Genomic DNA, 13,987 nt, shown 5'->3' on the forward strand with positions numbered 1-13,987 from the left:
GAAGGCTCTTATTTTTTTCTTATTCTACATCAGAATCAAATGAAATTTAGTGTGTGACATTCTGAGGTGGTCTACTATCAATCTGAAGTGAAACCATCCTCTGGAAACGTGAGATTTCATTTTTATTCAAAATAAAAATTAAAATCTCTATACAGTCTGGTATTATGGCACTGACTCACAAACCCCAGACTCCACCTTGTGGCAGGAACAGGCAACAACACACAGCACCCCAACTGCTGTGGAAATAAGTAGGTATAAGTAGGTATAATAAATAACAATTTCATGAGACACAATTTGTTCCCCTTGATATAAAGCTGCAAGTATCCTATTATTATAGGCTAACAAATGATCTGTTGTAGAAGTGTTAAAAATAGTGGCTGAACAAGGAAAGAAAATAGATAGATAGATTATTATTATTACACGGCAAATTATCAGTTAAATAAATAATCTGAGACAGAATATTGATTAATTATACGATTTTTATTGATTTATTAATTAAATCGGGAGGAGAGGAAAAAAAAAACTGCCGGCAACAGCTGAATCTCCTTGTCAGGGCAGCGTCCCTAGCAACGCTGGGCTACATAGCAACGGTCATTACACAGTTATCAGACCTCTGAATGCCGCGACTGACCAATCAGAATACAGTGTAATATATATATATATATATATATATGTACATATACAGTATATATATATAGCCTATATGTGTCACACGTCTGTAACACGACGCGTTGTTGCTTCGCGCTGACACTTTTGACCCCCCTGCGATCACGACGTGTCTACGCACGCACATCTAATAACCACACGTCTAGGCGTGTGCAGGCATTGCACGCGCATTGCATGTGTAACAAGTACACGGTGAATGCACGCGCATTGCATGTGTAACAAGTCCATGGTGAATGCACGCGCAGTGCACGTGAAGCAAGTACACGGTGATGGTTGCAGACGTAATGTACACGTATCAAGTACGCAGTGAATGCAGTGTGTGTGTGTTCGCTGATACATTTCACCCCTCATAGTGTGTATGTGTGCTTGTGTGTGTGTGTGTGTGTGTGTGTGTGTGTGTGCGTGTGTGTGTGTGCGTCTGTCTGTCTGTCTGTCTGTCTGTGTTTGTCTGTTTGTCTTTGTCTATATGCCTGTGATGTGCTGTTTCTTTTGTAGACTTGAATAAATTCCATAAGTATAACTGTATATACATGAAATGAAGAACTACAAGCATGTAGCTGTGGCTTTAATTTAAAGTATCATTTTGCTGCTACTAATATTTGTTATGATGATTGTGACAAAGATGACTATGAGCATAATAATATAGCTCCTGCTGCTGCTTATGGGGATGATAGCAATGATATTGACTGCACAGATGAGGATGATGACAGTGATCATATTGATGATGATGACAATGATATTGATGATGATGATGACAATGATGATGTTAATTAATTTGGTAATATTGCTGCTGCTACTGCTGGTGATGTTGATGATAATGATGATGATGATGATAAGAGTACGATGATATTGCAGCTGCTGCTACTGCTGGTGATGATAATGATAATGATGATGATGATAAGAGTACGATGATATTGCAGCTGCTGCTACTGCTGGTGATGATGATGATAATGGTGATGATGATGATGATGATGATGATGATGGTGATGATGAGAGTATAATAATATTGCAGCTGCTGCTACTATTGCTGGTGCTGATGATGATGATGATGATGATGATGAGAGTATGAACATATTACAGCTGCTGCTACTGCTGGTGGTGGTGGTGGTGGTGATGATGATGATACTGAAGCTGCTGCTACTGCTGGTGACAGTGACAGCTCAATCAACCTTATTTATAAAGCGCAATATCACAAATCACAATTTGCCTCAGAGGGATTTACGGCATACGACATCCCTCTGTCCTTTGGACCCTCACAGTGGATAAGGAAAAACTCCCCCAAAAAAACTTTAACAGGGAAAAAATTGGTAGAAACCTCAGGAAGAGCAACTGAGGAGGGATCCCTCTTCCAGGACAGACAGACGTGCAATAGACGTGACAAAATGATACATAAAGAGAGACAGAGCCAGAGAGAGATGCAATTTAAGTAATAATATTATAATAATAATAATAATAATAACAACAACAGTAATTGTGGCACAATATGTTGTAAGTATATATTAATATATGATAGTATATGTATGTGACAATAGTCATATGTGTATACTAACAGTAGAAGTATGACTAATAATATAATAACAGCAGCATAGGAGGCATCAGGCAGGACCACGGCAGCGGCACAACCACCACACACCATCCAGGCGTAGCTGCGATACAAGTTAACCTGCGAGACAGTGGAGCACAAAGGCTCCGGAGAAGAAGCCAAGTTAGTGACATGCTAAGGAGAGAGAGAGAAGGGGCTTGGTGTATTATAGGAGGTCCCCTGGCAGACTAGGCCTATGTCAGCCTAACTAGGGGCTGGTCCAAGGCAAGCCTGAGCCAGCCCTAACTATAAGCTTTATCACAAAGGAAAGTCTTAAGTCTAGTCTTAAATGTGGAGACGGTGTCTGCCTCCCAACCGAAACAGGAGGATGATTCCACAGAAGAGGAGCTTGATAGCTGAAGGCTCTGGCTCCTTTTCTACTTTTGGAGACTTTAGGAACCAGGAGTAACCCTGCATTCTCAGAGTGCAGTGTTCTGGTGGGATAATATGGCTCTATGAGCTCTCTAAGCCTGACTATTTAGAGCTTTGTAAGAGAGTTGAGAGTTTTCAAAGACTTATTAGAGCTACCTGACAATAGGGAATTATAGTAATCCAGCCTACAAAAACGTGGACCAATTTTTCGGCATTATTTTGGGACAGGATAGGCCTAATTTTTTGCAATATTATGCAGATGAAAGAAAGCTGTCTGTAAACTTTGTTTAAAATGGGAGTTAAAAGACAAATATTGATCAAATATTACTCCGAGGTTTCTTACAGTAGTGGTAGAGGCCAGAGCAATGCCATCCAGAGAAACTACATCTTCAGATTGAGAGTTTCTGGGATTGGTGATGGTGATAATACTGAAGCTGCTGCTACTGCTGGTGGTGATGATGATGATGATGATGATGATGATGGTGATGGTGATAATGGTGATGATGATGAGAGTGTGATAATATTGCAGCTGCTGCTCCTGCAAATGATGATGATGATGATGATGATGATGATGAGAATGATAATGATAATATTGCAGCTGGTGATGATGATGATGATGATGGTGATGGTGAGAATATGATAATATTGCAGCTGCTGCTCTTGCTAATGATGATGATGATGATGATGATGATGGTGAATATGATGTTGAAGATGATACTGCTGCTGTGTTCCAGGTCCCAGGGGAAGGAGAAAGAGGCTGAGACTCTGCTGAAGGACTCTATCCACTTTGGGACACATTTTGCTGATGCTTATTCCAGTCTGGCATCACTCTATGCTGAGCAGGTGACACATCCCAAAAACACAAGGAGGACACTCCCTCTGTCTCTCTCACACACACTCACACACATATGTCTGTACCACACTGGAGGTGTACTGTAACTCATAACAACTCCGGAATCATATTAGCTGTAGCTGTAGATGATGAATCACACTGCAGACAGCAATACTAAAACATTAGAGAAGCCTGTTCAGCTGTACACACTGCAGCTTCCTGAAACCTTGTCTTGTGTGTTCCTGTTTCAATCCTGTATTCGTTTCATCTGCATTCTTCCACAGAAACGCTTTGCTGAAGCCAATGAAGTGTATCTAAAAGGTATAGAGAACTGTCCAGACAGCTCTGACCTACATAATAACTACGGAGTCTTTCTGGTGGATACGGGTGAGTTGAACCTAGTGGCTCTCTGGCCCTGGGGGTTATGGGTAAACACAAGCTCCCATTAACACCATAGTCCTCTAGTTGGGATATACTTTAATTAGTAAGAATGAACATCTGTATGATGTCCCTGTCATGTTGGAAGAACTTTTTCTTTGTACAGGAATACTCAGTGGTCACTTTATTAGATACACCTGTACAATCTACAATAATACGCCCTAATTTTACTTCTAAGATGCCAATAATGTTCAGTGGTTGTTGTTTTTTACACTTTCATAGAGTCACAAAATGGACCAAGCAGCAAGACACAGGACACAGTTTTTGGATTTAAAAATGTGGACTTTTATTAAAGCCCAGTCTGATTTAAACACCCAGTTCCTTTGACTAGCCCGGAGTGGTTACATATTTTGACAAATAAAGGCATGTCTCAATTAGAAGCCTGGTCTGGTTGCCAAGCAGTTCATTATTATAGAGGTTCTTCAGATGTATAAAACCAGACTGTGGACAACCCACTTGAGCTATCATCAGTTAGCTGCGTATATCACACACAAAAATATAAATGTTTAAACTCTGTCAATACGGAGATGCTACACATTCATAGCTTTGTTGATTTCATTTTACTGAGACTTTAAGCGTATATAAAGAGACATTTTAGTGTCAGATGCCTCTTCAACTTCACAGTTAACACACACAAATCGAGCGCCCTCCAGAGCAGCATCCACATCTCCCTGTGACCTGCCTTCATGGACAGCCAGGTTATAGTCCTTTTTAAACAGACATTATGCAAATTTGCAGGAAAGCCCAATCAGTCTTCTTTCAGCATTGGCAGTATAAAAACAAAATCGGGGAGCCTACCTACTTTTGTTTATACAGAATGCGCCTTTTTCGGGGCAATGGGGGGCGTGAGCAAGTAACAAAACGTGTAGCTCAGCGTGTGACGTAAACAGTGACGTTGGAGGGAAGCTGCGGCAAGTCAGTCCTTCCACGATTCTCTCGTAAGTTGGCCCATCCTTCACCATCCCCTTCATCTGACGGTTAATGGCCTCTTCGTTCGAGAGGGCAAGGAGGGCGTGCGTGGTTGGGCACCTCGGATCAACTCCCCAATCCGGCTCTGTGTGTCTAAACGCTCGCAGCTTGCCGGCAAAACGGCCCAACATTAGCGGAAAATCTGGCAGTGTAAAAGGGGCTAATGATAATGTTTGCCTTAAGCCTCAGCATTGCTTGTAACTGCTGTGAAATTCAACCACTTTTAAAAACATCTGAACAGGGGCGTAGCCATCATTTCAGAAGTGAGGGGGACAAATTGTATAGAGGTCTATTGAGTGATTTATCATCCTATCGCATTCAATTGCACCTCTCCTTAGCGGCTGAAGAACCACATCAATCAATCAATCAATTTTATTTATAAAGCCCAATATCACAAATCACAATTTGCCTCACANGATTAAACGAGATTCTTCCAGTTTGGTTAATCGCCAATTCCTTTCAAATTTTCGCGATATTTGTTACCACAAACAGCCACAGTACAGCACCAGGGACCGACTTTAGTTCTTTAAAATTATATACTATCAAAATCTAAAGTTTTAGCTGCCAAACTGGTTGAGTTTGACACAGAATGACCCTCAAGCATCTACAGGGTAAGTAGCCAGATAATTAAGTGCCAAATACCTGCCTGGTTTCTCCCTGTCTCTCTACTATCTATTGCAATAATATAGATAATAAATGTGCAAAGCAAATTTTATAAATAGAATTAAGAATAGTAGTGGTGACATAGCTGTGGAAATTAATCGCAAAGTCACTTTTATGCCCTAGATACTTTTCTCAGCCAGTCATATTCTCTTCTCACCTGTGAAGACCCTGCATGATCATCCTTGCTGGCCTCTGGTCCACTGTCTCCTCCTTGACCCTGCTCTTTCTATTGTGGCAATTAAGATTAAAAAAATATGTGCAAAGCAATAGTGAGCACAAGTTCTGCGCAGAAATTAAGGAGGAGTGGGTTTATTCCTAGCATGAAACTAGCTAGCAAGTGATTTAACATAGGTAACAATAACATTAGTATTCTTGTTAACTAGCTTAACTTGATATAGTGGCATCTATTAATTAGTCATCATTTAACTAACATTATCTCCATGCAACAGCATTACTCAACTTACATGGTTTGTTTGGAAGAAACTGTGCAAGGCTTTTTGCTTCTTGCTGGCTGGTTTGCTGACCCCCCCAGCCACACACTTGATAAGTGTCCCAACCAATGTTCAGACGAGTTCATGTCCTTTTCTGCATGACTGTAAGGTTATTGAAATAATTAGCCTAAATAAATATAACTAAAAGATGTGCTACTGTATGTAGCTTTTTTTATTAGTAATTATTAGGGAGTTGCCCTGTTTTTTGCTTGAGCACAAGCTCCCAAAAATCTGTGTGCACAGCGCTGTCTGTGCTGTTGGTGTGCGCAAATCTGTTCATGGTGACAAGCTGTGCAGCCAACTTTGTTAAATTTGAGACAATGATGCCATTTCTAAGGGAAAATCAACATGGAGAAAACAGTTAATTTGCGAGCTAGCTGTAACAATATATTCTAAACATATAGGGGGGTTATAAAATTGTGCGCTGGTGGTTCAAGAACCCTGGTTCATAGTCACTGTTCAGCAATGGAAGCTGACTTGCTCATGTATAGGGACCCCTCTTATCCAGTGTTTCTCACATAAACAGATAAGTCATTCTATAAATATCAATTTCAATCGATCAGTAAAGGTGTATCTTATCTTATCTTAAATTATCTTATCTTATCTTATCTTATCTTATCTTATCGTAGCCTGGTGTCATTTGCATGTAATTTAATGAGGGTAAACATAGAGGACAGCCATACATAATGTCACTGTGCTTTGACTTGACTTCTCAAATCAGAGGCTGCAGATTTATCAACATATGTATCGGCATGTCTTTAATGAACTGCAGGAGAAGTTTTCACAGTATAAAGAAACTGTGGACAACAGATATTACTCATATTAATTTACAGCTAAAGATAGCCAATAGTGGGGGGCTACATTTGAAGCAGTGAGTCTGGGGCCCTCCCCAAGGAAATTTCAAGTTTCAAAAACTTAATTTCCTGCATTCTTGTGAATATGTATGCACAGTATAAATGTCATCATTTCATTGTCTTCAATTTTGTGAGGGGAAAACACAAAATTCAGGCAGCAAAAATCCAAATATAAACATGTGTGCATCATCTTTTATGTCTTTTGTTTGGGAAATTAACCTCTTTAAATGTACATGTGCCACATATTCACATCATTGACACATGAATTCATTTTAATTCATTTATAACCCCTGGACTTTAATAGCTTTTATGTGTTTAATGCTCAGCAAGATTTCTGCTCATGGTCAAAAGTTTCTGCACATTCAAAACAATTTCCACATACCTGTGTTCTCTGAGGAAAAAGTTGTAATATTAGAGAATAAAGGGGTAATGCCATAAGATTAAAGTCAGTGTTTCAAGAAAAAAAGGCAAGGCAAGATAGTTAATAATAACAGTAATAATAATAATTATACCTTGGGTTTTAAACACATTTAGCTATATGTTCTCAAGAATAATAAAATTTTTAGTGTAGATTTAAAACTGCAATGGTTGGGGCATAACCAAGACCATCAGGCAATTGTTTCCATTGATGTGCAGCATAATGACTAAAAGCCACTTCTTCTTATCTAGATTTTGCCCATGGCACCACTAGCAGTGATCTATGAGGTCTTGCAGGGTTATGTTGCTCAAGAATGTCAGTTGTATATTTAGGACCAGCTCAATAGAGAGATTTAAAAAAAATAATAATAAGTAACAGAATTTAAAGAAAATCTGTGGCTTACTGGAAATCAGAGTGGAGATTTAAAAACTTTGGTGATGTGGGCTGTCCTTTTGATTTTGGTCAGAACTCTTTCAGCTGAATTTTAATTAAGTTGCAGGCAACTGGTGGTCTTTTTTGCAAGTCCTGCCAGAATCAATTTTGCTTGATATAAAAGCAAGAATCTATTTTTCAAGTCTTATTTTGTCATGAGGTTCCTGACTTTGGCTGTGTTTTTAATGAGATTAAATGCTGATTTTGTCATTGCTCTTACATGACTGTTAAAACTTAAAATGAATTAAAACACCAAGGTTTTTAGCCTGCTCTTTTGTCTTTAATACTTTATCCATAAGGTGAGCAGCAATTTCAGCCTCTTTGTTGCCAAATAAAATTACCTCTGTTTTAGCTGTTTAATTGCAAGAAATTTTGACACATCCAGTTATTTATTTGCATAATCACTCAATGGGACTGTAATCATTTGGTGAAAGAGCTAAATAAATGTGGGTGTCATCAGCATAACAATGATAAGCAAGGTTGTTGTTCTGAAGGATGTGGCCAAGTGGTAGGATGTACAAGTTGAACAGAAGCGGGCAACGCATGATAAGCAGGCCGAGAATTGATCCTTGAGGAAGACTACAGGTCAGGGGCATGTGTTTCGAATTGTGCTTCCCAATAGTGACAAGATCTTTAAAGTATGATTTAAGCCTATTTAAAACTGTTTCAGAGGATTACAATTACACACTAATACTGATGTCTTGCCTGAATCACTATGAAAAGGAAAACCATTTATAACCTTTATCAGAGCTGTCTCTAAGCTGTGATAGGTGCAAACACCAGATTTAATTTTTTCAAAACAGTAATTTAGAGTTAATTTGATAGCTGATTAAAAACTGCCTTCTTTAGAAGAGTACATCTGAGATGAGTCGAAAGTTACTGAGGGTAGAGGTGACAAGGGCTTAACAACTGCAGTTTTCAAGGATAAAGGAAAGGTGTAGACAGAAGTAAGACATTCACAGTGCATGTTAATGTATCACTGTACTGAGTTTTAGTAACCGTAGAAACATTTTAAAAAGTTAGTGGGCAGACTGTCAAGACAGCAAGAATTAAGGTGTTGCACTATTTCTAATAAAGTATCTGTTAATGGGGCTGAACTCTGACATCAGGGCTGTTTTTGTCCTTTACATGCTGACATTGACCAAAAATATCAAATAGTGTGTTGAGATCATGAGGTTGAGGTGAATGTTGAAGTAACCAATTATTACTAAGAAATCAAAGTCTGCAGATTGCAAATAAGAGTTTGCTCAACTCCTAGAGAAAATGTGCATATAGTGTTTTGGAGGGCTATAAATAGTTACAAGAAGAATGCAAGGTGAGCATTTAAGGATAGCACAGAGGTATTCCTATGACAAAATTACCTTGTGACATTTTCTTGCAATCGTCTGAACCTTTAAATACAGTTGCTATCCCACCCTGTCTTCTGTCCAGGGGATTGTAAATATAGACAGTGCAGGCAGTGCGGTTGCACTGGGGCCTGTGGGGTGGAGGGGCCCGACTGCCACCTGGAAATACGCCCGTGTTCAAAGAAGAACTCGCATTAAAACAAAAATGATGCTATTTTCCATACATGCCCAGTGTCAATCTTAAACAAATTATAAACTTATTCTACATAAACTATTTAAAAACAATAATTTACCAATAAAAAACTATCAAGTTAAACTGATAATTTCCTATTTTCTTTTGTATATTTGTCTTATACAGATATGCAATGATAATTGATGTGTAATATGTATGTTAATGTGTCCAATATCAAGTATCTGCAAGTGGATGTAACATAAAAGCGGCAGTAAGACACACTGCTGCTAAAATATATATACACTTAAAACTGTCTGTGTGTGTGTATGTGCTTCATAACTTGCAACTAGGGCGTAATAGGACCCCTCATAATAGCATGCACTGGGGCCCATTGTAACTACTTTACGCCACTGCTTCTGTCCTCCCTCGTGGTGTTAATAAAATCATAAGTTGGAGGGGCTGATTCAATCAGAGTGCCTGCACTACTGGTCTTGTCCAGCAAGGTTTCAGTTAAAAGCATAAAATCAAGGTTATGTGCAGAAATAAGATATAGTTATTAAAAAGGACTTCTTTGTGAGGGTTGAGAAGAGCCAGTTTTAATGTACAGTACATGTAGTAGGTGATATAAATATGGGTTTGTATGTGACATAAAATTAATTGCTTTATTTGAATAACCTTATGTTATTCTATAGCTAATTAGAATATGGATGGTTGAAGTTTTTAGTCCTTTATAGTGCTTTGGACTTTTTGAGCAGTCTATTTATTGTACTGAGGGAGTTGTTTGTGAGAAGATGTAAGAGATGGGGAGCGCCAGGAAATAGGCTGGAGCTGGTTAGTGTAACAGTGGAGGTCAAGGCAGTGGCAGCGCAGCAAGTTGTCATTCAGCTAGAAACCGGAAGTGGCCAGTTGGGGCTTTATCATTCAAAAGTTGTCGGTCAGCACCCAGAGTGTTAAAAACCATGTAAAACATGTCAGTTAAAATATGTCTCAGGGGGCTGGGATGGATGCCATAATATCTAAAGATGGAAGAATGATTCACAAAGAAAAGAAGTTGTGGATAATAAAAAAAATGCATTGTGCATTGCACAGATAAACTGAGACCAGTTGTAGAATGAAAGAGTTTTACTGAAGTGACTGATGGTTTGGTTAACAGGAGGAATGGGGGCGAAGATAAAAATCCTCCTGACACATCTTCAAGAGAGTCTAGAAGCTTCATAAAATCTTGTTTTAAGATTTCAGACCTTTGCTTGGTGTAATTGCAACCAACATGAATTATAACGTTGTTTGCACTAGGATATTTGACAAGGAGGCTGATGCATTTCTCCATAATTTCAGCCACTGTCACGCCAGGAAATCAAAAACACTTGGTGTGTTTTCTTTGGACTTTTCTTATATGGGAATCATCTATGACAAGCATGGTCAGACAGAGGATTGATGAGGAAGTTTGAGGTGATGGGGCTGAGGACGAGTGGACAGCAACGGGGAAAAGATGCAGAGAGAAGGCTAGAGGTGCAGGACTAAACTTGAAAAACTTGTTTTTTTAAGTGGGAAGCATGCTGGAGTCTGGAAACTGTCCTAAACAGGCCAGTTTTGTCTATAGTTGAGGGGGAGCAAAAATAGTGATTCTGAGCTACAGGTCAGAGGAAAGACACCACAATGCAGTTCAAACTTTTTACAAATCAAAATAACTGGAGGCTATATTTTTATTTATTTTTTTTCCCCCGTTAAAGGGTTTTTTTGGGGAGTTTTTCCTTATCCGCTGCGAGGGTCATAAGGACAGAGGGATGACGTATGCTGTAAAGCCCTGTGAGGCAAATTGTGATTTGTGATATTGGGCTTTATAAATAAAATTGATTGATTGATTGATATAATAGCCTGTCAGAAAATGCAAACACACATGTGACTAAAAAAAAAAAACATTCTTTCTTGACGTAAATGCTAATAGCGTAGGCAGCTGGACTTGCTTGCCTTTCTTGAAGGCGTTTCGCCTCTCATCCAAGAAGCTTCTTCAGTTCTAAATGACTGGTATGAAGTTGCAGGCTATAAACCCTGTGTGGGTGGGAACCCTTGCAGAGTCGTAGGGGTCACGTGAGCTCTTAGTTTCAGAGTTGTTAAGGTCAGAATGTAAGTCGTTGACCCACCTGGCCACCATGTGAGTCATTAGGGTCAAGTGGGACCAGGGGTGAATGGGTGTGAAGTCATCTGGGGAGATGTCAGAGGAGACAGTCTACCCTTCTTAGACTGTGCAGTGCACATTGAACAGGAAACTTACATCTACAGGAGTGTTACAACCCAGTATGTGTCTAGGGGTAAGGGAAGTAACATAAAACCAAACAATGAAAGTAAAGTGAATAAGGCAAGCTGCCGTTTATTCATACACAAAATAAATAAACAATACAAGCTACGCTTTTGTAAAAAGCGGCACACAAAAAGAAAGCACGCTCGCAGGCTCTGCAACACAACCCGAAAATTGGGCTTCAAGAAAGGAGCCTCGGCGGTGAATTACATTTACAGCATAACAAACTCAGGGAAGGGCGGCGGGTGATGGCAAACCATAAAACAATTAAAACAAAACTCTAACCTGTCACCAACAAAATAAACACCCCAACTAACAAACTGTGGTGGAAGGCCACCCAGAATAACAAAACTAAAACATAGGCTATCTGCCTGTCTGCTCTATCACTTACCTATCAAACAAAACAACACTCACACCGACACCCATAAAGCTAGTGTACCATATGGCGAACAATCTACGTGTGTGAAAAGGATATGTGGCTAGGCTACAAAGCTAAATCCTAAAGCCCACAGATTCCCAGATACAACAACAACGAACAGATTACAGCAGCTGAAAACACAAACGGAGGGAGGCGGACTGCTCAGGTTAAATCACAGCCGCCATTGTTCTTGACTCCGTGCAGCTTTTAAAGGTTCAGACGAGGGGCCGGTGAAGCGGTGATTGGCCGGAACCGATGACGACAGCGAGGGGGCCGGCCGACCAGCAAGCGGGGGAACACTGAATAGCAGCAGAGGAGAGCGGGCTGGAGGCGTGGTCCGCCGGGGATTCCCTCCAGAAGAGCAGACAATTAGACACACACATGAATGATTGACAAGTGCTGGCCGAATAATTCCCATAATGACGTGCACAGCACATTAAACACAGAAAATAAATGTACTAAGGTCCGGAGACCGTAACAAGGAGAAGGGACACTCCTTTGAGGACAGCAATGTGCACATCTTGGCCAGGGAGGAAAGATGGTTTGAAAGAGGAGTAAAAGAAGCCATCTACATCAAGCTGGAACGACCATCGTTAAACAGAGGAGGTGGCTTACGACACTACTTATCTTCCACCTACAATGCAGTCTTGGGATCCCTTCCCAGATGAATTCACACCCATTCACCCCTGGTCCCACCTGAGCCTAACGACTCACATGGTGGCCAAGCGGGTCAACGACTCACACTGTGACCTTAACGACTCTGAAACTAAGAGCTCACGTGACCCCCTACGACTCTGCACGGGATCCCACCCACACAGGGTTTATAGCCTGCAACTTCGTACCAGTCATTTAGAACTGAAGAAGCTTCTTGGATGAGAGGCGAAAGGTCTTCAACAAATGCAAGCATGTCCAGTTGCCTATGCTATTAGCACTTACGATTACCATGACCTGGATGACTGAGAATCTTCACCGACAAGTTCACATTCTTTATGGACTTATTTCTCAGAATGTAAGATTATTATTATTTGTAACAGTGGCCGAAAAACAACATGTGCTAAATATTGCAGGAGGATGTGTCCCATACAACTTTTACTTATTCTGATTGGACATTTTCACTAGATGCCACACAAGTATGAACGGCTATGCTATGGTTAATAGTACTGTTATTGTCATAAATACTGCATACTTTCAGTGTTTGACAACGCTATAGAATCTAAGTGAGCAGATTTTTAAAAGTCTGATCACATACATTGAATAGATTTTTCTTACATCTTTACAATCTGTACTTTTCTTTTCCACTCTTGTTCATCCCTTTAATCCTCTCCTGAATTTTTCTCCCACTTCCTTTCCTTCCCCTTTGCTCTGATGTTCAACCAGGTGAGGGGGAGCTAGCAGCTGCTCACTACCAGCAAGCTGTTAGACTCAAACCAGCACACTATGTTGCCATGGTGAACCTGGGCCGCCTGCTCCGATCTTCCAATGAGAACAAAGAAGCTGAGTCTTGGTACAAGAGGTGAGTACAGTATGATATTTTAGCAGTGTCATGTCTCTGCTGAGGAAGGCATAGAGCAAAAATATGTATTACCTGCAGGCCTACTGCTGCAAAGCTGACAATGATCTTTAAAATGGGTTGTTAGCTCATTCACAACATTCAAAGTCAAGGAAGGAAAAGTAATCCATTACATCAGTGAATCACATCCCAACCACAGAGGAACTGGAGGAAAAATCAATAAACAGAATCTTAAGCTGAAAACACTAGTGCCGCTGCAGTGCAGTGCGTCATGTGACACGTGTCAGAGTGCTAGCAAACACCAGAAATGTCATGCTGTAGCTCATCAACAGACTACCACACAAAGTTGTTAATACTTTTACTGAAAGATCTGAACTTTCTACACCTATGTATTAGCTCAAAACAATGCGTAGAGAGCTCCTAATTAAACATGATTTATCTCCTGAATAGCTGATCTCCAAAATTATGACTCAGCAGGCAGTATGTTTTTTGCCATTGCCTTTATAATGACGGGATTATGGGTCATTT

The 13,987-nt window shown here is 40.1% G+C and overlaps 1 protein-coding gene across 2 annotated transcripts in view; it reads left to right on the forward strand.

Annotated features, from left to right (window-relative positions):
• Positions 1-13,987, forward strand: part of tmtc1 (transmembrane O-mannosyltransferase targeting cadherins 1) — a 343,046-nt gene that overhangs the window by 286,115 nt on the left and 42,944 nt on the right. For both annotated transcript variants that reach the window (XM_050036058.1, XM_050036057.1), the window contains exons 12-14: positions 3,355-3,463; positions 3,737-3,839; positions 13,327-13,462. In XM_050036058.1, the coding sequence (XP_049892015.1) occupies positions 3,355-3,463; positions 3,737-3,839; positions 13,327-13,462 (348 nt within the window). The remainder of the gene's footprint in view (positions 1-3,354; positions 3,464-3,736; positions 3,840-13,326; positions 13,463-13,987) is intronic.

Source organism: Epinephelus moara, chromosome 23, assembly GCF_006386435.1.
Source record: "Epinephelus moara isolate mb chromosome 23, YSFRI_EMoa_1.0, whole genome shotgun sequence".
Taxonomy (NCBI): Eukaryota; Metazoa; Chordata; class Actinopteri; order Perciformes; family Serranidae; genus Epinephelus; species Epinephelus moara.